This window comes from Thunnus albacares, chromosome 13 (genome assembly GCF_914725855.1).
Source record: "Thunnus albacares chromosome 13, fThuAlb1.1, whole genome shotgun sequence".
Taxonomy (NCBI): domain Eukaryota; kingdom Metazoa; phylum Chordata; class Actinopteri; order Scombriformes; family Scombridae; genus Thunnus; species Thunnus albacares.
The window spans coordinates 29,246,993-29,273,538 of NC_058118.1; the positions used below are offsets into that span (position 1 = coordinate 29,246,993).

The window sequence follows — 26,546 nt, forward strand, 5'->3', positions numbered from 1 at the left end:
AACAGTAAGATTTTTAATGTAACTATCAATGATTTGGTCTGAAGAGGCCTCCCTCACTGACTGAGCCAGGCCTAAAATACACACCGGACTAAGAAAGAGAGAGCGAGTTGGAGGGGAAAGAGAGAATGAGGCACTGGACAAAAGTGAATATGAGGAATGCTTGTCAATCAAAGCCACTTAAAGATCTCGAGTCCCAGAGGGATTCCAAAAGCAATCGACCCCAGTCAATAGCCTCTTCATTGATAAAAGCAGAGAGCAGAGGAAGAGACAGGCACAAACACAAGAGAAAACTAGCTTAGCACTAGTTACATTTATGTTGTAAGTTATTTACGCGAACTATAGTACACTTTGACTAACAGTAGGAGATTTTACATTTGCTGTTATAAACACATTGTGCCTTCAGGTCTTTCCAGGCAAAAGTCCAGTAGTAAAGAAGAAGTGATGCAGTTTTTGACCCCAGTTTGCTTTGAAAAAAGAAAATAATTTGTTATTTTGCATGTGCAATGTTATAGACCATGGCTGAAATGTAAAGAGCACCACCTATTGAAATTAAAACTTCAAAATCATCAATAGAAAAAATCTGATCCAGTCCAGATTGTATGCGAAACTTGTTGTTGGTTAACATGCATTTATATATTTTAAAAAAGAAAAGGAGAAAAAAATGCATAAAAAACACTCCAATCAGTCTAATCACCCTAAATGAAGACCAAATACGGAGTCACATCTTGTACCATCTAGCCAATCACTACTACACAAAGTTAAAATTGTAGAGAAACTTGAAATCCATAGAACTTAGTCTAAAAGCATACATGGGGCACCTAAGTCCATAATGTTTGTGCAGCAAATGACAAATTCAGTAGTCTTCCAGCCTGAGGGTAGACCTTGAGGAAATGCCATGGTGGTGTTAAAATCAGATGGGTTTATCCTCAATTTGCTCAGAAAATTTCATGTCAATTTGGCTATTACTTTATATCCTAATCATATAGCGCATATTTTCTCTGAAGTTGATACAAGACAAAAGCTCATGATGTTCCCAAAATGAAGAGGGTTTACCTTCTTGGGAGCTTGTGCTCTGTAAATTCTCATGTAATTTTCCAATGGAACTTTTTTTTGTGAAAGTGGAAAATCCACCTTGATAGTGAGGCTAGAGAAAAGACCAATGTCATCAGCACATTAGGAATCATCCTCCAGGGACCATGAATACAACTTACTTCACCTGTAGGGCTGACACATTAGTACCACAGGCTTTCTGTCATGATTTTTAAATTAGGACCTAATGAAAATTATACTCTCCTGCAGGCACATCTGCTTTCTTTTCTGTACACAGAAAATGAAACACGGAGACAGGATATAGTCAGAGGGGGAAGGTTTGTCAATATTTATTTCTCTTTCCTACATGCGCCAAAATTAGATTTTTTTTTTCCCTCGACAACAGACTGAATCTCCTATCTTTACCTGGTCTCCAACAGCTCCTCTGTATCCTTCCTCCTATCATCATCCTCCAGCGGTGGTATCATCCCCGTTTTTGAGCGTGTAAAGCAGCCGAGACAGTGATTGATCTGGCGTGGAGGCTGTCTTGGGCCCTCCTCCTCCTCCAGTGGTTATGAACATGAGGCGGGTTGCTCTTCATAGATTTTTAAATTAGTGTCAGCTTTGCCCCAAAGATGTGTTATTGACTGATGAAATAGAAACTGAGCTCCAAACACTCAGTCCTTCCCCAGAGTTTTCCCCAGCCTGGTAATTGAAAAAGTGTGAAGGGAGTGTGTTCAAGTGAGCGTGCAACTGTGTGTGTGTGTACGTATGTGTGTGTGTTAATGGTGTTTGTGAGTTTATGTGTTTGTGTGCTTGCGACTGTGTGCTCTTTATCTCTGCTGGAGAAAAATGCACAGTGCTCACTAGAGTCAAGATTCGATTGAAGTATTGCATAGGAGATCTTTATCTTTCTGCACCCATCCTGAAACATGAGTATTGTGTGTACCTTTAATCCCATAAACATAGTATGCTTAAGCCTATGAGAGTACAGTTAGTGAACTATAATGTGTCCCACACCATTACACCTCAGTTGTTGCATAACCTGTATCTTAATAATTTTGTGCATGCACAACCTTTATTGAGGCTTACGGATGAGGTTGACACTCCTGACTAGTTCCACAGTAACAGCGCATCATTAAAAAGACATGTGACACTCTTTTTAATGACTACCCACGTTGTAAGAAACTTGAGTTATCCTTTAAATTGGTGGCCATTAGCAAATTAAATGAAATCATGCTTTCCGCCACTCACCACTAACTCCCTCGATGTGTCTTTTTCTCTGCAGGGTCAGACATGGCCATCTTCTGCCTGCTTTGTGGGAAGCGTTTCCAGACCCAGACAGCATTGCAGCAGCACATGGAAGTCCACGCCGGCGTTCGCAGCTACATTTGTAGTGAATGCAACCGGACTTTCCCCAGCCATACTGCACTCAAACGTCACCTACGCTCACACACAGGTCAGTGGAAGCACTATCTATCTATCTTTAAGTTTGTAGATAACATGAATGGAAGCACAGTGTGTCATCCATCCATTTATTTCCGGCCCTTTCTTCAGGTTTGTTGTTCACTGTCCCATGACCTTTTGACATTCTTATTTTACACTTCTTGTGATGTCTGAGCTTCTCCTTCAGCCTCTAATGCTGAGCACAGATACTCAGGAAAGGAAACTTCCACACATATGCACAATCTTATTCTTTCAGTTACTATCCAGAGTTAAGACCATAGTTGAGGACTGGAAGACAGGCTAACACATAAAGAACATTACCAAGCTCAGCTCTCTCAACACCATATTAATCCAGTAAAATGATTAGTTATTACCTCAACTGTCCATTCAACTATTGACAATGTTTTGGGAATGATAACCAGTACAACAAATGAAATTAAATAGCTCATAAAATTTAGTTTTTCATACTTGCAAGCTCCTACCACACTGACTGACAATTCATTTCTCCTGACCCAACCCATTTTACATCAGTGTTTCTGGTGCACCAGTTTAATGGTGCAGCAGCAACTATGGTAGTGAAATTACTCAAATAAGCATTTGCTACAAACTTGCATCACCCTTTGTATTTTTTTTTTTTTGTTTATTTATTTGGAGCCCCATTCGCTGTTACCAGTGCAACAGCTACTCCTCCTGGGCTCTTAATTCTCAAAACAGCACACTTCAATGTATTATTTGTCTACCAAATTACTACAGGATTCATACTGACATCAAGGATTTCTCATAAAAACTGAATAGTTGAGTGTTTAGTCATAGGCTTCAGTGTCATTTTAAAATTTATTGATTTTTAAAACACACATACACATAAAAAACTACAAATAAAAAAGAAAAAATCATGACAGCACCTAAATCAAGGATCAAATCGATGTAACAATATTAACAACATAGAAGACTAGTGTAACATTAAAAGATCTACTGCATTCTAGTATTAGGCTACTAGTTTTCAGAGAAAGAGGATGGGAAAGAAGATAAATTCATAAAAAGAGAATAAGGGGATTTTAAGTCCAATTTTTATATGATGGGATTCACTCTGAAAGTTAATCCACCCCTCTATAGAAAGTCTGAAAGAAATTAACTAAAACTGGTTGCCAGATTTTTAGGAAATACGTGTCATTCCCCTTTAAAGTAGCAGAGAGTCTTTCCATAGGTAAAACCTTGTATAATTCTCTGTACCACTGTGTTACTGTTGGGGGTTTGTCTTTAATCCACTGGAACAAAATACACAGCCTGGCTAGCAACAACAGCTTTGTTACAAGAGTATACTGTGAAGGGTTAAGATCAAAACCTTCTGGCGAGGATCACAACAAAAACAATGTAGGTTCCAATTTAATTTCCATGTGAAAGATTGTGCAAAGATTTTTTTAAATATTTTTTCCAGAAACGTGCAATCACAGGGCATTGCCATATCAAGTGAAAATAAGTTCCCACATCTTTCTTACATTTTTTGCACATGGGAGATATTTTGCGGCTACATTTGTTGAAAAACTGAGGTGTGCACTGTGACCTATGAAGTATTTGGTACTGGCTCTCATTTAACCGATTACATGAAAAGATTTTACTTGATAACGAATACATTAGACCACTCTTCCTGGCTTGTTTGGATTCCAAAATCCTTCTCTCATGTACTGATGATTTTATCAATGCTATATTGATCCAGACACTGCAGCTCCTGATAAAAAGGGGAAATAAACTTTTTTGTAATATTTGGAGTTAGAAAAAAGTCGTCAAGAGGGCCCCTAACATGCTTATCATCAGGAAACTTGCAGGTAGTGAATACAAAATGTCTAATCTGCAAACATGTAAAAAAGTATGCTGAAAGGACATAAGTGTTCCTGCCTCAAACAGGTCTCTCATTGCTTTAACAACCTTTGCAAACCATTTTTCAGAAACACCTTTACCTTGTCCTGGTAGAAAGAATTTATTAATTATGGTTGAAAGGATGATGAACAATTTCCATGGCCAGTCAATTTAGAAATATCATACCATGCTTTTCATGTGATGAATACAATTACATTTTTTTTAATATCTGTAGAGAGTCGGACATTACTTGTCAAATACTTTAGTAAGGAATGCTGGTGACAGAAGGCAATTTTGTTTTTTTTGTCTTTTAAGAAATTATGTATCCAATTATAAATTGTTTGAGCCTGGCAAGCCCAATTATAATAGAGAAGAACTGGTAGGGCTATCCCCCCTCTGTCTATAGGATGTTATTTTCATTTTCACTCTTGTTTTCCTCTCATGCCATAAATATCCAGACAAAGACATTTCATTATCATAAATAGTGGTTTTTTGTAATATGGAAAGGGAGTATTTGCATTGGGTAGAGAAGTCTTGATAGTCTTGATAGTTCATCTTTATCAAGCTCGCTCTGCCCATCCAATATAGGGGTACGTCCAGCCAGCTATTCAGATCTGTTTTAATTCCTGCGGTGATATTTGTAAAATTTGTCAATAAAGATGATTGAGATTTACAGATATTGTAATTTCAAGTTAAATAAATCCAGATTTTTCAAAAATTATTTTTTAACCTGAGATTTTAGAGAATTCATTTATAATGGAGAGGATTATAAGGATTGAAGATTAAGGGTTGTTGACAAAAAGCAAAACATCATCTGCGTAGAGCATAATTCTGTGGTCCACTCCCGCCAGTTCAACCCCATTAATTGCTTTATGCATCATTATCATTTCTGCCAATGGCTCAAGAGCTGGTGCAAGAAGGAGGGGCAACAGGACGGAAACTTGGCACGTCCCTCTCTGGAGGTAGAATGGGTCTGAGCAGCGTCCATTAACAAGAACCTTGGCCATCAGTGATTCATATAAAATTGTCATCCAATTGATAAATGTGTCCCTTAGCTTAAATCTCTTCATTATATTGAATAAGTGCTCCAATTCCAGCCTGTCATATGCCTTTTCTGCATCTAATGAAATGGCAAGAATTTTGGATCTGAGAATACTGGATAACATTTATTAATCGTTGCATGTTTGCATGGCAGTGTCTGTTAATAATAAATCCTGGAAGAAATCTCTCCAACCTGGTAGCAAATACCTTACAGTTCACTGCGATCAGACTGATTGGTCTATATAAGGAACAGCTCTTAGGTGGTTTGTTCTTTTTAAGTATTAAAGATATGTCCGCCAGATTAAGGGTAGGACGGAGTCAGCCATCGAGGAATGACATAACACAACGGTTAAAAGTTCCACTAAGTAGTTAACAAATTGCTTTTAAAACTCTGAACTAAACCCATCAGGTCCTGGTGGTTTTCCCCCGAAGTTCCCAATAGCCTCACATACCTCCTGTTTAGTAATTGGAGAGCATGAGGTTGCCCTTGCATCATCAGGCAGAGTTGGCAGTGCCATTTTGTCAAAAAAAAAACCTGTTACTCAGGGTGGAACTGTATTCACATTCAGATGCGTATAGTTATCTATAAAAATCCTTCATTATTTGGATAATATGTTTTGTTTGTTCACCATTTTTGTCTAAGAGTGAAGGTATTGTCTTCCTCTCAGCCTTTGACTAAACACGCCAGTAGCCTTCCTCGTTTGTTGCCATACTCAAAAAATTTATCTTTACATAGAAAATTGCCTTTTCTGCTTTTTCACTAAGAAGCTGGTCGAGGGAGGAGCAAGTAGTTTCAAGTTTTCAGTTTCAAGGCTTTGGTAAAGTTGATGCAGATGTGTCTGGATTGCAGTTAACAGATAAAAAAATGTCCCACTGTTCCTTGAGGTATAATATGAATAAGGAGTCACTGAATATGAACACATGGATTTATACACCAATGTCTGGACAGAGAGTCATAATATGGAGGGTCTAATTCTAGGCTAACTGAAGAGTGATCAGAGAGGATTTGAACATTTTTATTTCAGACATTTTAGTGATTAAAACAATTTCAAGATTTGGAGCATTATTGGCCAAATTATCGCAATGGTGTAGAACAGACATGCTGGTTTTTGATAACATGTCAGGAGAAAATCAGTACTCAAAGACGGTTTATTATCATTATATCACCATGGTTATCAACTGCTATGTGGCCCCAGATTCCCAGAGCAAAGTAAGTTACTAAAATTAATTTGTGTCATGGAGGGTTTATGGGGGTCCGGAGGGGCCCCCTAGCAGGTTAATCTGGCCATGCCTAACAGTGGCCAAAAATGTCTTGTAGTAGTAGGTACACAATAGTAATATAACAACCCAAGAGCACATGTGTATTACATGTAAAACACACTTCACACCAGAAAATATAACATGTATAAAACATTTATTCTGTAATTTCACAAGTGATGTTCACAAGAGCGAGAGAAACCAACATTTTATTATAAACCATGAAAGGGACCAGAGAATAAAGTGAATAATAGCCAAGAAAACATTTTTGAGAAACGTCTCATAAGTTTGGCAAATATCTAACCAGTAACCAGGATATTTTACATTTAATTCTAAAATCTTGAATATTTTTTTGGCTTTTTGCATATAATTGTTCTGCTCAAATTTTCACATGAATTCAGAAATTTTCATCAAAATGTGCTTCCTGAATATCAAGTGAAATAAGTCTCTTTTTTCATGTAAATTGCTTTGTGCTTTCATACTGTATAAACAGCTTTTTTTTTCAAATTACCATATATCACCACCTCCCACCCTGGTGTATTAGAGTAATAGAATAGTCAACCATTAAAAAAATAGAATTGTGTACAGCCACAGTAGAAAAAAGCCTGAAAAAAAACCTCACACACTGGCCCACAACAAGGATTGTCATGGAATGACATTTCATGAATGTAGCTTACAATATAATACAAAGTAAAAAAAAAAAGCTTGTTTTATTTTAGGAAATGGGAATGAATTATGCTATCCCTACCCAGTTACATTGCTACTTTAGCTCAGCTGAATAAACAGCAGTAATTCAGGTCAACGTGAAATGAATTCTGCAGCAGTCAGACGAAGCTTATTTACAGTGACTGCTTTTTTGTTTTGTTTTGGGGTTTTTTTTTTACTTCAGTCCACTAGTACTTCTGTCAGTGCTAGCTCTCTGATGAGGCGAGGCCAGGATACTAATACATTGTTGTGAGGGAGCAGAGGTAGCCTGACAGATGCGGCTATTCAGAATGGGGGGGAAAAAAACAAAACAAAACGTAACCATGACAGAATATGAACACATGGAAATGAATCCCATTTCACCAGCGAGGGATGGATGTGTTTTTCCTCCCTCTCCCTCTCTCTCTTTCTCTCTCTCTCTCACCCAGCCGCCTGTCTGCGACCTTAAATAACAGTCTCACTGTCAGAGCCGATTTAGCTCACCGGCTCACGGATAAATATTTGAAACGAAAGGCAGTGAGATGAGAGCAGTCAGCCCTATTTACAAGTCAGGCGAATACACCATTAGTATGTGATGGTGGTAGGGGGCTGGGGGGAGGTGGACGGGGCTGCTTGAGCCGCCTGTACAGTAGCGATGCACACATCTGCTCTGTCTACTAGACATTGGAGAGGACACAAGCAGCGTCTCTGATCCACCTGCCCACCCGGGCGACGCAAATGTCACCTCAGCTCGTCTCTGGAGCTGCAGATGAGACTTTGCAGCCTCGTGCCACTTTGAACCTCATCCCACTGTGGGCGTGTGGTAAATCACAATGAGCCAGCCGTGAAAGCAATCGTTTAAATATGATGTGGAGCCTTTTGTCAGGGGATTATAAAGTCAGCAACTCACACAGCCATCATAGGCACCAGAAATATGTCCTAATTTACCCTCCAAAAAAAAAAAAACAAGTAGAGGCATGATGTTCCTCTACATTTATGCTTTGATGTTAATAATCTCATTCACACTTTGCTGGGTAACTAGGCAAAAATAGTGCTTAAAAACAGACAGAGCTAGACAGCGTATCCACCTCAGAGAATCAGCTTTATTTACCTACATGTAGCCTTGTTTGTGCATACACGTGTGCATTGCAATCCTCTAACAAAGTCATCCATGCTTTTTTTTTTTTACTTTCAAGATTTCCAATATGCATCCAAAATACATTTCAGTCAAAATAGCAAAGGTGTAAGTTTGGTCCTTGAAGTGAGGAGGTGTTGTTTGATAAAACATGTTTGATACTGTAAAAAAAAATGCTGTTTTAATGATGCAATGCTTTGAATAATAATGTGTATCTGATATGGCTTTTCCATTAAAAAATAAAATTCAACTACCTAGTTAGAAAGTCTTTACAAATCATGCTCAGAGGCACACACCTTAAAGTCAGATTCAAGGTGAGCAAAGAGAAAACTTCACCACTTCAGCAGATGAAAGTGAAAACATGCACAACCTGCACAGTGACGCTCAAACATCCACGTGAACACAATAAGCAAAACACATATTTTTGATTGTTTTTAAGGACCCATTGTAGCACAAAAAGTTATTAGAAGAAACAGCGGCTCATGTAACAATGACATGTCAAGGTCAGACTTCAGTATTTGGATGCAATAGTTGCATTGATGAAGTTAAGTTATGAACTTTTGTGATGACGTCTTTGTTTTGGTTGATACAACAGTAGATACAAGCACACACACTAAAAATAAAATCTCAGGTTCCCACAGGTATTTTTCCCAACAAACAGGAGTCGATTTTGGTGAGAATTTCCAGGAAATAGCGAGATCTCAGTTCCTGGTATTCAGCCTAATTTTAATGGACAGCAGAGTGTGGCAGCTCATCACCCATAGGAAGCTTTCTAGATATAGTTCGGTTACTGGTTGAATCAACGTTTTGTTGTATCAACTGACAACAGAAAGCAGCAAAAAGCATTTTATGGACATTCATTACATGTGCTTCATTTTACCTGTCTGCTGGCTTATCTTTTGAAAGCAGCCTTGCTGGTGCAGGCTCTGACATTGGATCACCATTTAGGATGAGGGAGAAAAAAAAAACTGATTTAATGGTGTTTATTTCAGCATCTTAATCTTGCCATCTCTCCCTCTCTCCCTCACTGCGTCTTTCTTCTTATTTTCCTCCATCCACCTGCAGTTTCAACAGCAGGATATTACACACACTTACCTCCATGTTGCCTCTTTATTTTGTTTATATATTTTTGTTGCATGTTCATACAGTACATTATAGGTTCAAGCACACACACACAAATACACAATGTTGGCTTATAACAGTAGCAGTGATGGCAGCTGTGCTGTTTCCCTTCCCCACACTTTCTCTTTACAGACCAGGCCTTCATTAATATTCCGTTGTTGTGCACTGTCTGTGTGTAAGTGTCTGTGTGTGTTTTTTTTTTAACTCAGAGCCAATTTGCTGTCTGCTGTGGCAGGGTGTTTTGTGTTCGCAGCTGTATTTGATAGTGCTACAGCCAGAGAGAGAGAGAGAGAAAGAGGGAGAGAGAACTGAATTGAATTTAAAGAGAGAGAGAATGAGCCAGTTCTGGTCCTGGCAGTGATGGAGCCTGGTGATTTACAGCCTCTTACCGTATATAATGAACACGCCCCGGGTGCCCATGGGCACAGGCACCCTGAGCAGGCCTTTGGGGTGTCAAAAGAGGTGGTGGTGGTAGGGAGGGTGTAAATGTAGAGGCGGGAGGGGGGTCAGGAGACGCAGGTGGTGATGCTCGGGGGCACCCAAGGGTCCACTCACCATGCTGTGGTTCCACCTCACTGTGCTGGGTCCTCATCTGTGGCCTCCTTGCCATGTGGTCACAGCAGAAAAGAGAAAGGAAGGAAGGATGGAAGGAAAGAAGGAAAAGAGGGATGACAGAGGAGGAAGTAATAGTGGCAGATTTGGGATGGACAGAGGACATGTCCCCATTATTCTGCAGCCCCCGTGAGAATATCCTGACAAAATGAAGTCCTGTCTGGCTCTTTACATCCTCACAATGTGATTATAGAATTGTGTCTGATTTATTTAAAGCTCTGCAGTACAACTTTGAACTTTGGCGTCCCCAAGTGGCAAGAGAAGATATCATGCATTATATGCACCCCAGGGATGAAGATGCATTTTATACCATTCTGTACATCTTTTTCAGACGTCCTTCTCTGTTTTACTGAGTGGACCTGTAGGATCTATTCTCAATAAGAAATATAATATCAGCAGTTTATTACCTGTTGTCTGTTCATTGTACCTAACAATGTAGTTGTGGACAGTAGTTTTGTCTTTTTTTTCTGGTATGGTAAATGTTTTGATAGAGTATAAAATAACAGGAAGCTGAAATAAGTGAGTCTTCCATTTTATTGCTGAATGACTTCCTATAGTAAGTTTCCTGAAAATTTAAATTTTAAGATGATAGTGAACAATAAAGTGAAATAAAATGAAGTATAGCCCAGGTCCAGAAACCTATGGGTGATGAAATAAACTAAAAAGACTACATTTTAAAAACTTCAATCTAAATCAATCTACAAACTAAAAGTGAAATGGCATGCTTTATAAAAATGTCCTGCACTAATTTAAGTGCCTATTTTATAGTAAATTATGCAGAAAGCCTAGTATATTCTTTAAAGTATTGCATGTGACAAATACACCAGGCTCTTTCCTACTAATTCAAGATTTTTGATAATGTTCGCCAGCACCAGACGTGCAGCAACAGGACATTAAGCGTAAATAACCCTCCATAGGCCTCCTCTGAGTATTAGCATCCCACTCGCTGGTCTGATCAGAAGCCCTAATTAAAGGCAGGTGAATCTGAGCTCAATTATTATTCTTGCAGCGTCGTGCAAGCCCACCGAGCTCCGTGATGGATTGTGATCTCTGCTGTGGTTGAAACGCTAGAAAGAGCACAATGTCTTACAGCGGGAGCCACTGATAACTTCATGCAGACAAATAAAGACTGTCACTTTTATTGATTTTTTACCCAGCCCCCACCTCCATCGCCATATACACCCACATTCCCTGCTCCCTCCCTGTCTCAGTTTTATCCCTCCCCCTACACTCCTCCATCCCCATCAAAGCTTCCCTTTAATGGGAAGGCGTCCAACATCACAAGGCACTGAAAACGTTTTCTTCCATGAAAGTATAGCACATCCAAAAATGTGATCAGCATGTAAAGGATATCCATCTCTTACTCCTCTTTCATCCCTCTTTTTGTGTGTCCTCCTAAATAAACCAAATAAACTCATACATACTGTATATACACAGACATAAAACCCTAAATAAAATATGCAGGATAGAACTGAAATCGTCTCTTAACAGCGGGTTAGCGGCAGCGGCACATAACGAGAAATGCAATTTATTCCGTGGCACGTTGCTGCTCGGACAGGCAGATAATGAAAGGCATAGGTCATTGATGGTGACTTAAACCTGCAGCAGTGGAGTGAAATACATTAATAAATATCCACAACATTACTTGGCTGGAGAGTGTAACACGGGGGGTGGAAGCAAATGATGCGAGGAGCAGCTACTCATCAAACGCAGGAATACAATTAGTCTTTGGACTTGCTGGTGAGAGCTTCTTGCAAATCATAATATCCTGATCACTGACATCTGAATATCCATTACAGTTGCCCTGTGGGGACCTGAGCTCTGGCATCCTAAGGAACAGAATGTGATGCCTGTTGTCATTTGAATTTCTGAAGGCACACTGGACATCTACTGCAAGGCTGGTGTCTGAAATTAATCTTAATGTCTCAGAATGGAAATATAGGTGCTATGTAAATAAATAGTGAGACTACATTTGCCCACAGTGAATGGATTAGACAGAGGAGCCATGAATAGAAACAGACAGTATGCTGATAGTAAAGTAATACAGTGAAAGTAAAGGCATGGAAAGGCGGACAGATTTGTCTCCAACTTTATTTCCACTTTATATGTGCTGAATCATATTGCTAAGTCACTCTGGCACCAAACACATTATGAAATGTTGTCAAAGCAACCAGTAAACAGTGTTGGTGTCAGACTAAAACTACAGTATAACAAGAGGTAACAGCAAGCACTACTTGGTTAAGGTCAGAGAGAGATTGTGGTCATGGTTAAAAGATGCCAAAGTTGACTGTTAGTAGGAAACAAGAACAAGGTTTTGCAGTGCTATAACATTGCACTACTTAATAATAATAATAATAATAATAACTTTATATAGTAACTTAATTTACTTCTGCCTGTGCTTCTGAGAGAAGAGAGTCATTAATAAGATAACCACAAGATGTCACTTGATGTTTAGGAAAACCTTAATCTGTAAGTGTTTGAACAACCAACTGATGTTGTTGCTTGTTGGTGAGGATGGTGTCCTGCGTAAATGTAAATGCGAGATTATGACAGCGTTCACCTGACAGTGATCTGGATTGTGCAAACATTTTGACAGGTTCAGCTTCACCATCCTGCAACAGCGCGCCAGTCGGAGACAAATGCCATGCTTCTTTTTGTTGACAAAACTGCCCTTTGGTTTACAGTTTGGCCTTTCAGAGAGATGGATGATGCCTCTTGGTCTTCTTTCAAGTGGAAAGCGATGTGGTTCATTTAGAACAAACCAACAATGCATCCATAATTTACCCAGCCGTACACCCGTGTGTCACCCCTTTTCTGACTGTGTGCTTATATACAGTATTAAAAAAAAAAAACAGATAGTGATACTGATTTGCTACTTAGAATGTATATAAACCCCTGTCTTTTTCACAGCCTTTATAAAACAGCCATCTTGCCTGTCCAACAAAAAGTGCAGAAAATGGTGTGTTTGTGATTTGTAGGCTTATACATAGATACCCAAGAATAATACATTCTGGGATGACAAACTCAGCTCATTATTGCAGGATCACTGCATCAGTCAGGTTATCCATTAATGCATTGTGAAACTGGAACCGTATGGTCAATAACACATCTCATGGCCAGTGAACATCCATGACAGGCTACAATTATTTAAGGTTTTACACAAAGCAGAACAGCAGTGCAGGTGATTTGAGGAGAAAGACAAAAGATTGGTTACATTTGTATGCTGGTATTAAAGCTTTTCAGTGGGTATCCATCAGAATATAAACATGTGATGCTCTGGTATTGTGCATAAACTCAGCAAAATCAGATATAGGATGAGGTAACACACAACTGTATGTTTACATCTTTTGGATTGTAAACCGTCTAACCATGAACATCAGTGAATCTTCGTCAGAGTTTTAACAAAATCAGATTAATATTTTACATGTTTCTGAGCTTGACAATGACCGAGCATCCATCAATATCAATCCTGTCCTTTAACCTGACAAGTATTGTCCTTTTGCTTTTATACAAAAAGATTTTCTTTGCAGATGAAGTGAATGTTGCTTTTTGCTTTTTTTTTCACCCCCACATTTCAGCAGGGGACCACCCATTTGAGTGTGAGTTCTGCGGGAGCTGTTTCCGTGATGAGAGCACGCTGAAGGGCCACAAACGCATCCACACCGGGGAGAAGCCCTATGAATGTAACGGCTGTGGGAAGAAGTTCAGCCTCAAGCACCAGCTGGAGACCCACTACCGTGTGCACACAGGTACTGTGATGAAACTTACAGTGAACATATGTGAAGAGAAACACAGTGCATTTATTGATGCATTTCTTGATAATTATTCATATCCTGCTCTATGGCGTTTGAAGGAAAAATACATACATAAAATATAAACAGTGACCGATCTCACTGTGACTCTGGGATGCTGCTGCTTTGTAGTCTCACTGCGTAACTCTCTCTAAACTAACAACGTCCTAACGTCTAGCTCCAGAAAGCCAATAAACAATTACTGGGATCCTCGTAAAAATTATTAGTTATGTGTTTAAAAAACATATTGGCCCTTATATCATTAGAAAATGTTTTACGTCCCAACTAGCAATATTTTAATCCGCCTTAATAGACCGCATCAGTCTGGCTCTATTCATGAGTATCATGAACACTTTCAAATTGTAGCAATGAGATGTTATCCCATTCTTCCACTTATCCTAATTTGATATGAGTGCAACATTATATCTCATTGCCCCTCATAATAATACAGCGTTGAAACATATTGATGCAGCATATGGAGCCTGTTAAAGTGCTCTGTTGTAGGAAATCCAAGTTGCAAGGCGCAGACCAGATGAATATCTTTGTTGCTGTGATACAGTAGATGAATGTCTCAGAAGACTTTGTATTGATCCCAGTATATTTAGAGCCCCATAAAGATGTTGACACAGTGATAAGCTGGGTGCCCTGGAGAATGAGTGCATGCTATGTACCAGACTGAGCGAGGATACCACGAGTGCTCACCGGGATGGCACACAGCCAAGGCTTTATGCTTTCTCACCATCCCTTTTTCTCTAACACACACACACATACACACCAGCAGCAGCAGCAGCCTCCCATCTCCCATTCAATAAGCCAGCTGTTAAGCCACACTATCAAGGCAGCCTGTCCAATAATTGGCTCCCCCCCCATCCACCCTTTCCCCTTTTGTGAAGGGGAGGGGGGGCTTTGCGTTAAGCCGAAGAGCAACAGCAGATAACAAGAGCAAGTGACAAGCTCACAGTCAAAGGCCACCTCGCACAAAAGGGAGCTGCTTGATGAATCATCGACATTGGCAACCTAACCCCCCCCCCCCGCCCCCTTCTCCCCACACATCTCAAATGCCAATGACGGATCAATACCTGGGCCCTATTTGCAATTCATTATTAGCCGGTTATTTGAGGCGACCCTGTTTACAGTCTGGTTATCAATATCAACATCATGCAGGTGTCCACACTGCTTTAGAGTAACACATGATGGCCTGGAACACTGTATTTATGCTTATTGGCTAAATGGCGCTGTAACCCAGCACCCACAGAGGTCAAGGTTAACCAGGGCTCCGAAAGAACAGACAGACTAAACAGCAGAGGCACAAAGCTGCCTGTTTTGCCAGCACACATGTACGAGGCTCCAGCTGAAAGGTGACAGCAAGTGCCGAGCCAGATCACTTCCGACAGCTCATTTCAAATGCCATTGGTAAAGGTCAGCATTTACATGTCTAATTTGCGTCTGCCGGCTTGAGCGCTGGTGGATTATTCCCCGCCATCACTCAAATCATTAGCACATTTAGGATGGCTGCTGTTGCTGAATTGAAATGTGCCTCTTGAATATAGCAGCCCCCACAGCAAGAAAGCAGCGTTGCACTTTGATTTATGACACCTTCAGGAGTTCTCCATGGCAGGAGCTGCATTTTGTGTAATGTACCAGAGATTAATTGATTAGGTGTGGGTTATAAAAGAAATAACAGACATTTTAACATCACAGATTCTTTCACATAAAAGTAAGATCTGGTGTTTAAGGCCATTTAGAGCTTCATCTAAATTTTATTTGGTCGTTTTTTTTTATTTGAGCACAGGTCTGAATATTTACACAATTAACAGGATAACTATAGTATGGTTTATTACAACTTCTCTTACAGTATTTTCACAGTTTTGACCATCATTTTATAAGTTCTCTATGGTGAGATCTGGGAACACAGTGACAAAATGAAGTCCAACAGGGCAAGAAACACAAGCATATATTAGCTTAAGAAAATAACTAGCTTTTTCTGAAACTTTCAACTGCATCTCATGGTCTTCCTTAACAGAGGCAGTTGATAAGATAGTGAGATGAGGTTTAAAACTCAAGAAAGAGCTAGAAAGTGGAGCTTGACTTAAAGGGGACATATCATGCACATTTCCAGGTCTATATTTATATTCTGGGGCTCTACTGGAATATCTTTGCATGTTTTACAGTTATAAAAAATGCTTTTTTTCTTATATTTGCTCTTTATGCAGCCTCTCAGTTCCACCCCTGTCTGAAACAGGCCATTTTAGTTCCTGTCTCTTTAAGGCCTCTGATTGGCCAGCTTTCAGAGGCTGCCTCTCATTAGACTCCCGTTGGCTCCGGAGGCTACATAAACAAACAGTTGTAGTACGATTTCATTTCTTTTTCTCGTTCTTCACTCAAAATGGAAACTTATCAAATACATCTGTACATGTTCCAGCCCGAATCAAGTTCAAAATATGCAAGTGGACAATGCGAACAACTCATGGAACAACCTTAGCGACAAAGGCTACAGAGTGGACTGCAAGTTTGTGGGTGTGCACAAACAATGTGACATCATTACGAGGCTTTTGTCTTGCAGGGAACATTTTTACATATGTTCACCTCAAGTTTGGAATTTTGACCATGTTTAAAACAGAAATCCGACATCATAACAATAAAAGCATATGTCACCCTTTAAGATTATTTTCATCAATCTACTGTTTCTGAAGCCAAGAATGAACTGTCACGCTCATCTTTGTTGAGTAGTTTTGGACCTGAAAGTGTGTATAAACATGATAAAAATTATCTTCACTTGCATAGATCTCATTAGTAATCTGATGATCCATTTTTGAAAACTGCTGTTTTTTTCCGATGGCTGCTACAAGCTCGTAGTCTTGAATGGCTAAGCAAGAGATGAACCAGCCAGCATAGCTAGCGGGATGACACTGAAAGCTGCAAGAATGGCCAACCCCACCTCAAGTGCTCCAGTTAGTCAAATGAAAAAATCAATGCAAGAGATGCCACAACTCAGCAACATATCTCAAAGAACTGCAGGAGGATGTTTCCTCAGTGAAAACATCACAGGCTAAAGTTAGCATGGATATTACTGCTATTTTTGAGAGACTGGAGGAGGCAGACGGACAGATAATGGACAGATAATGGAATGCTAAAAAGAGCAGTGCAAGATGAAGCAAACCGGGATAGACGACTCAGCCTGTGTCTAGTTGGAGTTAAGGAACAGCTGGAGGGCGGCTGGTTGCAGAGGTGCTTAAAGTGGACCTAGCTGAGAACAAACTTCAACAAGTGCACCAGTCACTGGCGCCCATTAAAGATGAAGATCGTCTTCCAAGACCTATTATCATGAGATTCCAAACATTTCTGGAACGCAAACAGGTGATGGTTTCAGTGAGAGACAAGTGCAAAAACAAAACAGAGATAAAGTGGCATGGCAAGAGAATTTCCTTTTTCCCAAGACGTGACCAAGGATGTGGTCGACAGGATGAAGAAGTTTACCAAAGTTCGGAGGAAACTATACACAATGGATACTCACTACACACTGGCCTTCCCCACTGTGCTGCAGTTTTCATGGAAAGGGAAGAGGATGAGTTTTGAGGACCATTGCAAAGCAGTGGAATTCATCTACAAAGGGGACACACATAGTCCAGAGTGACTTCAATCAGATTCTGGATACTATATTGGCTAGGACAACATATTCTAGTAAACTTCTGAAGGATAGATTTGCAATACATCAGCTTGTAAAAGACCTGAGCCTGGTAGATGTCTGGAGGCTGACAAATCCCAGAGAAAGAGAATATACCTTCTACTTACATAACCATAAAATGCATACCAGAATAGATTATTTTTTTACTATCCAAAAACATGATTGAGTCTGTTATGGATAGTAAAATATCACTAACAAACCATGCTACGGTTGAGCTGTGCCTATCAACGGATACTCAAAGAATGAGGAGTAGTAGGTGGAGACTTAACACTTCTTTATTTCAAGACTCAATATTTAAGCAGTTATTATCTGAAGAATTTGGACAATTTTTCCAAATAAACATGGGTTCTACTGAAAGAACAGGTTCCATCTGGGAGGCCTTCAAGGCATTTATTAGGGGCAAAGTCATAGCCCATACATCAAAGGTGAAGAAAGAAAATAGGGAGAAAATCAGTGAATTGGAAATTGAGTCTAAAAAGTATAGTGAGACCTTATTGAAACAGATATATCACATTAAATATGAGTTAAATGAGATGTAAAATAAGAAAGCTGAATTTACCATATTTAGACTCAAAACAAATTTCTAAGAAACTGGAGAAAAGTCGGGAAAATTGCTGGCAAGACAGTTGAATCGATATGAAGCCGCATACGTTATATCAGGTATTAAGGATGAATCTGGACATGTGATGACTACACCTCAGGAAATAAATCAAGTCTTTAAAAAAGTTCTATTCTGTATGTGTCAGACACTCCTGTTAATATCGATGAAATTAATGCATGGTTTTCAAGGATTGATCTCCCTAGGTTGTCATCTAATCAAGTAGAGATTTTGGACGCACCAATTACAGAGGATGAAGTTAGGAAAGCTATTAAATTAATGAAGTCAGGAAAGGCTCCAGGATTAGATGGCTTCCCTGTTGAATATTATAAGAACTACATTGATATTCTGACACCTATCTTAACGAAGTTATATTCTAAGGCTATGAGTACCGGAGGACTTCATCCAACCAGCTACAGGCCTATCAGTTTATCTGTGGTTGATTACAAGATACTAACGAAGGTATTCTCTATGAGCCTAGAGCATATCCTGTCGGACATTATACATCTAGATCAGATAGGATTTATAAGTGGAAGGTCATCCTCTGATAACCTCAGAAGATTGCTTCACTTGATGTGGCTAAGCAGGGAGGATGACACTCTGATCGCGGCCTTCTATCTAGATGCGGAGAAGGCTTTCAACTGGGTGGAGTGGGGTTTTTTTTTTTTTTGTTGCATACTATGAAAACTTTTGGATTTGGAGTTGGGCTCATAAATTGGATTAGAGTGATATATGCAGACCCATAGGCATCAGTCCTTACAAATGGGTTGATATCACCCTCCTTTAAGCTGTCACAGGGCATAAAGCAGGGAGACCTGCTCTCCATTATTGTTTACGTTATTTCTTAAAGCACTTGCAGTAGCTATTAGAGCAGACCCAAAGATTGGTGAGGTTAGAGCTAGAGGAAGAGGGCACAAGCGATTTCTTTATGCAGATGACATTTTGTGGCTGCCAACAGACCCTGCCCCTTCAGCCCCTATATTGTTAGGTTTATTTGAAACATATTCAAAGATATCAGGTCACAAAGTTAATTGGCGCAGGTCTGAGGTAAAACCAGTATTGAGAACTTGTTATAAGGGAGTAATTAGTTCACTGCAATTCAAATGTATAGATACAAGAATGTTATATGTTGGGATAAATTTGTGCAGATCTTACCAGTATAATGCAAATATGTCTCCACTACTTCAAACGATTAAAACAAAATTAGATGAAAACTAATAAATCTGAGTTTATGGGGAAAGATAAGCATAATAAAAATGGTAGTTGCATCTCAGTTTAATTATATCTTCATGATGGTGCCAGTCAGCATTCCTCCAGGGATTTTTAAACATTTTAATCAGTTAATTAGAGACTTTCTGTGGAATGGGAAGAAACCTAGAATTAATGGTCTTAAATTATACACTACAAGGAATTTAGGAGGGTTGGGATTACCAAATGTTGAGTTGTGTGGAACATCATTTGAAACTAGTGTGTGCATTTTCTGAAGAAAAAATACGTGTGGGGGCTGGAAGCTGTTAGATACTGCTGCTCCCAACCGCTACCTGCTGCCACCTGCTGCCAGGCTCATTCAGCGGATTGGCAGCACCTGCGTATGTCTGCATTTTTTTAACTTTCAACTCTACTGAGTGCTGCACTTAGATGGGTTTGAACTCACAACCTTTGGATCTAGAAGGGGCACAGATGTGGCAAGATCTTAAACCAATGGACTATTCGGATATACTGTAACCTGACAACTAAAGATGACTGTTTTTTAAATGCAATCTAAATATTAAATAATAATATTAAAGATTGTGGGAGTCACATTGAATGATGGTACATGATAAACATATAAACCAACTTTATTCATAAGAGCAGTGTTATATGGAGGACTGCTCTGAGCCATTATCAAACCCAGAAACTTGCTATCTGCCTAAAACAAAGCTTCTAAGTCCAAAATTTGAACATCATTAGTGGACGGAGGACCTGCAGAGCATTTGTACAAAGTGTTTGAAGGAAGAGAGAATCTATAAGTTTAAGAAACGGGAATGAGAGGAGACTAACAGCCTACAGATTGTACTGCAGCCAATGAGAGTGTGACAGCGCTCTCCCTATCAATTAAGGTTTAGATCTCAAACACTATGCGAAATGTATTTACATCGTGAGAGAGAGAGGAGGCTTGTGGCAACATTTTAAGGTATGATATGGGCTTGAGGAGTTAAAACTGTGGCAGTGAGACGTGTTTAGTATTGTTTTTCTGATCAAAAAAATATCTCTGCTCTGCACTGATCACATGACACATGGAATCATGGGTGGATAAAAATATATATATAAAGTTAGTGATTTGTATAGACCAAGCATTTTTTAATCATTTCAAGAGTTTAAAGATAACAAGAAGGAGTTTTGGAGGTTATATTAAGTGAAAAGGAGAACAAACCATCATGTTATTTTAATTTCTTCACTCTTTTATAAAACAATGGTTTTGTTGATGCTTCAAGAATTGTTCTCCATTGGAAGAGCCGGATAAAACCAGATCTTACTTAATGGTTAAAATTGATGACAGATAATGCCTCTTTTGAAGCCCCAATCACAAGGACTCATATTATAACAATTATTAAGGAAAGTTTTATGAAGTTTGGTCTCAGTTTCTGATTTATATAAAGGAAGGAACCTAACAGGAAGTAAATATTTTTTTTTGATTTTAAGGAAAATATGCTACCCCATTTGCTGGTACATGGCACCCCCTTATTAGTTTATTGTTTGTTTGTTCTTTACTGTACTTGTAGCTAATTCTGTTTGCCCAGATTTATGTTATTTTGTTTTCTTCTGTTTGTTCTTTGTTTTGGAAAAAGTTAATTAAAACTTTAATTACAAAAAAATAAATCCTGAGTTTCGTATATGGCTGTTTTCATAAGAGGATTTAAAGAAAGTAGACATTGAACATTATTCTCTGCCTGGTCTTAGGAACCTCAAGTGCCACATTCAGTAGTTGCACATCTGCTGCTCAGCTTGATGTAAAAAAAAAAAAAAAAGCTTAGATGCATGGTTGCAAAATCTGAATACAGTGGGGTGTTTTTAATAAAGCCAAGTGAACACAAACAATTCCTATCCTTTCAACCATAAGAATAATTAGAAGATCATTCTGCTAGCTGTTGGGGGGATACAGTGTTTCTCCTAGGTTGACTGCTTTGGGTTGGTAGGAAAGTAGGAAATAATTACAATGTTACAGAACATTTAGACCTGATCAAACAAACAGTTAGAGGAGTCATATGTTACAAGTCTTCCCATATTTTATTTTGTTTCCCAGTGATCCGCTCAGAACAATTTTTTTTACAAACAGTCATGCTAGCTTCTAGCATCCTCGCCATGGTACATTTAAAAAATGCTGATATTTTGGAGTCAATGTCTGTCCATCTTTTGGGTGGATTACATTAAGAAAATTACTGTTGTTGGCTTTTTACTTGCAAAGCTTTTATTGCGCTTACAGTAACGTAATGAGTGTAATGAGTTGTCGTCAACTCGAGACATGTTATCTTCACTTTACCTGTCTCTCCTCTGCTCCGCTCGGCGTATGTGTGGAGGAGTTTAGAGCAGAGCAGAGCAGAGGAGAGGAGAGGAGAGAAACTAGCGTGACAATAAATCACAGCAAAACTCAGTCAAGACTCTCACACAGAGCTGAAATGAAACAAAGCACATAAATTAGGTGAATAACAAATAAAATATTTTGTTTATTTCACAAGTTTCCCAGGAAAGAGGTTGATTCTTCTTTCTGAACAGCTCCACACGGAGGCTCCCAAACTCAGATGATTTTGATTTCCTAATGAATGGATATTTGGGGTTATTTTTTTATTGGCATTTCAAAAAAAAAAGATTTATTTTGGCCTGGTGAATGTTCTCATTGGCTCCCAACTATGGACCTTTGTTGCATTTCATATTCCTCTCTCTATCCATATTACTCTCCCTGCACTCAAATAAAAGCAAAAATGTCAAAAAGTAATCTAAAAATAATAATAATGTGTTCCAAGTGTGATTGAAAGAAGCTGCTACATTTACCAGAAATGCTACACAGACTAATGTGTCTGTTCCTTTTAAATGATTTGTCTCAAATGCATTTATTTCTAGATTAACAGGTACATCAAGCCTCACATCAAGGACGTAATACTGTAATTGAATGGCACAGTTACTAACGCAGTTATTGTCTTCAACCCCACCCCATCATCATCCTTAGGTGAGAAGCCATTCGAGTGCAAGCTGTGCCACCAGCGATCCAGGGACTACTCGGCCATGATCAAGCACCTGCGCACCCACAACGGCGCCTCACCCTACCAATGCACCATCTGCCTGGAGTACTGCCCCAGCCTGTCAGCCATGCAGAAGCACATGAAAGGCCACAAGCCCGAAGATATCCCCCCAGACTGGCGCATAGAGAAGACCTACCTGTACCTCTGCTATGTCTGAGACCGGAAGAGTAAAGAGATGGGGGGGGGAGGGCACGTGTGAGGGTAGGGACGGGGGTTGTGAGGTAAGGGGAATGTAATTGAGATGATAGGAGGCGTGAGGCTATGGTGGAGTGTTGACGATTGAGGAACGTCAATGACAAGAGACTCGAAAGCAAGAGGGGTTTGTTTTCTCATTTTCTTTTCATGCAAAGGCGGCAACAACCGACGGGGTAGAAGGGTGGTGATGGTGGGACAAAAGTGCTAAGAAGAGGAAGACTTGGACATGGAGAGAGATTCTCCACCATTGTTCGGATTTACCGGGTCATTCACTACATCTGCAACTGTGTTATTGTTTCAGGTCATTGCATGCAGCACCATAAAGCGAGCAAGCTGCAGGGAAGTGACATTTTGGACGCTGCTGCCACAGCAGTGAGAGAGCAGATTCTCAAGGGCTATCTGAACCTGCGCATCCTTACCATCAGGAACCAAATCTTTCACTCCATCCTTTTGTAGAGTTTGTTTTCTTTCCAAAAGGGGGAAGACTTTTTTGTTCTTCTACTTTGGTATTTGGTTTGTTTGCATTCACCCTACACAGTCAGACTAGTTAGGATCACATGAAGAATATGTGAATATGAGAATCAGTTTAAGCCCCCGGTTCATCATCATGCTTTGTTCTACTTTCCAAGTTTTGAGGAAAAGCTGGATTTCAGATGCTAAAATCCTTCCCTTTATGGCCACAAACCACTATGACTGAGTTAAAGAAACAAATGCTCCAGAGGGTGCCCCTAATCCTTTCCATCCCCAAATGGAAAATGTATCTGTTTTGTCAATTCCCATCATTTCTGCCTGACCAGTAGGCAAAGATCTTTCCAGTATTCACAGAAATCTGCCAGTGTAACCTGCCTATACATAATATCCTTCAGATCCCAGTGGTGGCAGTGAGATAGCCCCTGAGAATCAACAGCAGAGCTGGTAGGCCTATGCAGTAGATGAAACGATTGAACTGGACGGATGGGAGCACTAAAATACTGCAAACGGAGTACCTATTTGGTTTTGAGTGGGGAAGATGCTACTGCTGCTTTCTGTTGGAAATCTCCCCAGTTTTCTCAGTAGTATTCCTGGTTCTGCATCTCTGACAGAGCTGGAGACGATCTGGTCACCACTGGCCACCCACGGTTCTCCCCAGAGAGCCAAAGGCTAACTTTTTCATCTAGTATTTTTTTTTAGCTCTGCTTGATTTATCATGGCTTGATTGCACAGGTAAAACAAATTACGACAACAGTCTTTGTTTGATGCAAGGTATATATTTTTCATTAAATCATAACTCTCTATTACAGTATGTCACAGTAAACCCAGCCTATCCACCTTCTCAGCAATAGATAACTGGACTGCTTTTATCATGTGCATTTAACCAGATGACTATCATAATCTCACACTAACAATGAACTACACAAACTGACACATAAACCGTAACACTTTTGACCGCAACAGATCTGTCCATTCACCGCAGTGATGGAAAACAAAATGGGAAAAGGCTGCTTTTCGTGGGAGTCCTGTGACTTTGACTGCTAGAGGTGAATGTTGAGGGAGTCCTGGGAATGCCTTAGCTGCACGCCGTAACGTTTGTTAAAGGTGGCGTGGCAAGATGAAGACTGTTATATGGCATCAAAAAACATGAATGTGAAAGACTGTAAGCTGGGTTCAAACTAGGCTAGGTTCACGCTGTGTCAAAAATTGCAGGTTAATGCTGTCTTTCAGTTGAAGTCGGAAACCTATAATTCCCACCTTGGAGGTTGTTACTACTCTCCATGCTTTCCAGTGGATCAGCTTGGAAAATTTTCTCCAATGTCAAATGCTGTTCCTTGTGCAAAAGACATACGTTAGCTGGCTAGCAGCTGCAAATGCTAACTGTTCACAACTAGGGTCTTTGATAGATTGGACAAGGCTAGTTTACCAACCAGACAAAGCAGACAAGTTCAGTCTGGTTTGTGTTTGAGATCACTGAAATGATAAGAACCTTACCCGGGAGTCCTTTCTTCTAGTTACATTACAAATATTGTTTTTAAATGGTGCATATTCACAAATTTATTTGCATTGCATATTGCTGCCAAGGCTTTATATAAAAGCCTATATTACAAAAAATATTATATGAAAGATGATATATGTTCTCTACTATGTGTATTGGATACTTGTGTGCACTAATGCATAGAGAGTAGGGCGGTCAGCAGGATTAATTCAGACCCTTCTTTGAGAATAGTTAGTACGTTAAAAGTTTTGTGTTGCATTTATAGTGCTGCATAACGGCATCTTGGAAAAAAACGCTACCTTTACTTGTTCCAAAAATGCAGTATGAGGCTCAAATGGGAATGGGTTATTTTTCTGAGGAAAAAGTGGGAATTTCTGACTTTTTTTCTTCTCTGAAATGTAGCATTAGACCTGTATGGCATACACAGTGTATTATGGTGGAACCTATGGCATTACTGAATATCACTGCATGTCACAGCGTTACCAGGGTGATTGCATATCCAAAATGGCCGGTGGAAAAGGGGGGAAATCACTGATTGGACGAGACACAGCCCAGCAGCTTAGGGGGGGCGACCAGTAAGACGACAGAATAAATCAACTCTTTCTCTGTGGTTTTGTCCCTTCGCTTCGTCTCTCTCGTCTCCTGTTGTTGTTGTTGTTGTTGTTGTTGTTGTTGTTGTTGTTATTATTGACCTTGAGTTTGAGCTCAACACATCGTACTTGAATTACCTCGTTTTTGTGACCTCATGTTGCTTGTGTATTTTAATTTTCCCTTTTGTTTCATTGTACACTTTTTTTTTTGTTTGTTTGTTTGTTTTGTTCATGAGTGTATGTGGGAAAGATGCATTGCACAACATGATGAAGCAATGTGTACGCAGAAAAATTAAGTGCCACGGTGAAGAGATTTGTTTGTTTTTCTAATGTTGTGTATTTCTTTGTGCATTACTTGTTACCAAACTTGGTATTATTAACCCCGCTTGTTAAAGAGCCGGAAAGTTTGGTCATTTGTTATAAAAGCTACCTCTAAGTTGTTTTCTTTTTTTTTTTTTTTGGCAAAAGCACATTTTTTTTTTGTTTGTGTTTTGCATTATTTCATCATTGCTACTTCATCTCATGCTTTTTTTTTTTTTTTCTAAAGTTGATTTATGATTGTCTGTGTTTTTAAGCGAAATGTATATAAAAGGGTAAGAGATAACAATAGTAGAGGTTGATAGGCTGAGAAGAGTCATTCAAATGGATGTTTATTCCTCTCTTATAGTCTCCCCCTGCACCTCCAACCATAGAAGAGCAGAGAAAAAAAAAGCAATTTTGAAGCCTTAAGTGATGAGTAAGAGGGATGCAGCAGATAAGAGGAAGACCTATTGCTTTTTTTTTTTTTTGAGAGGGTTTAAAAACAAGAATTTAAACTTGAAAATATGTGAATAGAATTGTAGTTTTGTAATGTGAAAAAAAAAGAAGGTTCATCATGACCACCCCCCCCCCCCCCCCCCCCCCATCCCCCGCCATCCCCATCCCCCCCCACCCCCCCCCACCCCCCCACCCCAGGACAGGTCATATTTGCAGTGATGCATAGTGCGTTGGACAATTGGAACTGCAAGTGGTAATCAAAAAAGAAAAACCAGAAGGTTAAAAATAAAGATTCTCTCAGCTGACGAGCTCTCTATGGAGAAATGAGTGTATTCCTGAACAAGAGCCAACAGAGGCAATTTGATATATAAAAATTGTGATATTTTTGTATTCAGTGTCAGTCCTTTTTCCATTTGTGGAGGGTTACAGCAGGGCACAAATATTTGTATTTCTTTTTTTTTTTTTTTTTTTAAACCTGTTTTTTTTCTCTCTCTCTCTCTTTCTC

At 39.5% G+C, this 26,546-nt stretch overlaps 1 protein-coding gene across 2 annotated transcripts in view; it reads left to right on the forward strand.

Moving 5' to 3' along the window:
- The window catches only part of zbtb16a (zinc finger and BTB domain containing 16a), a 155,477-nt gene extending 130,497 nt beyond the window's left edge, over positions 1–24,980 (forward strand). Inside the window, exons 5-7 of one of the 2 annotated variants that reach the window (XM_044371102.1) lie at positions 2,318–2,488; positions 13,762–13,929; positions 22,459–24,980. In XM_044371102.1, the coding sequence (XP_044227037.1) occupies positions 2,318–2,488; positions 13,762–13,929; positions 22,459–22,688 (569 nt within the window). In that variant the 3' untranslated portion in view covers positions 22,689–24,980. Of the gene's footprint in view, positions 1–2,317; positions 2,489–13,758; positions 13,930–22,458 lie in introns of both variants that reach the window. The other variant, XM_044371101.1, reaches the window with a different exon arrangement.
- Positions 24,981–26,546: the final 1,566 nt, after the last annotated feature.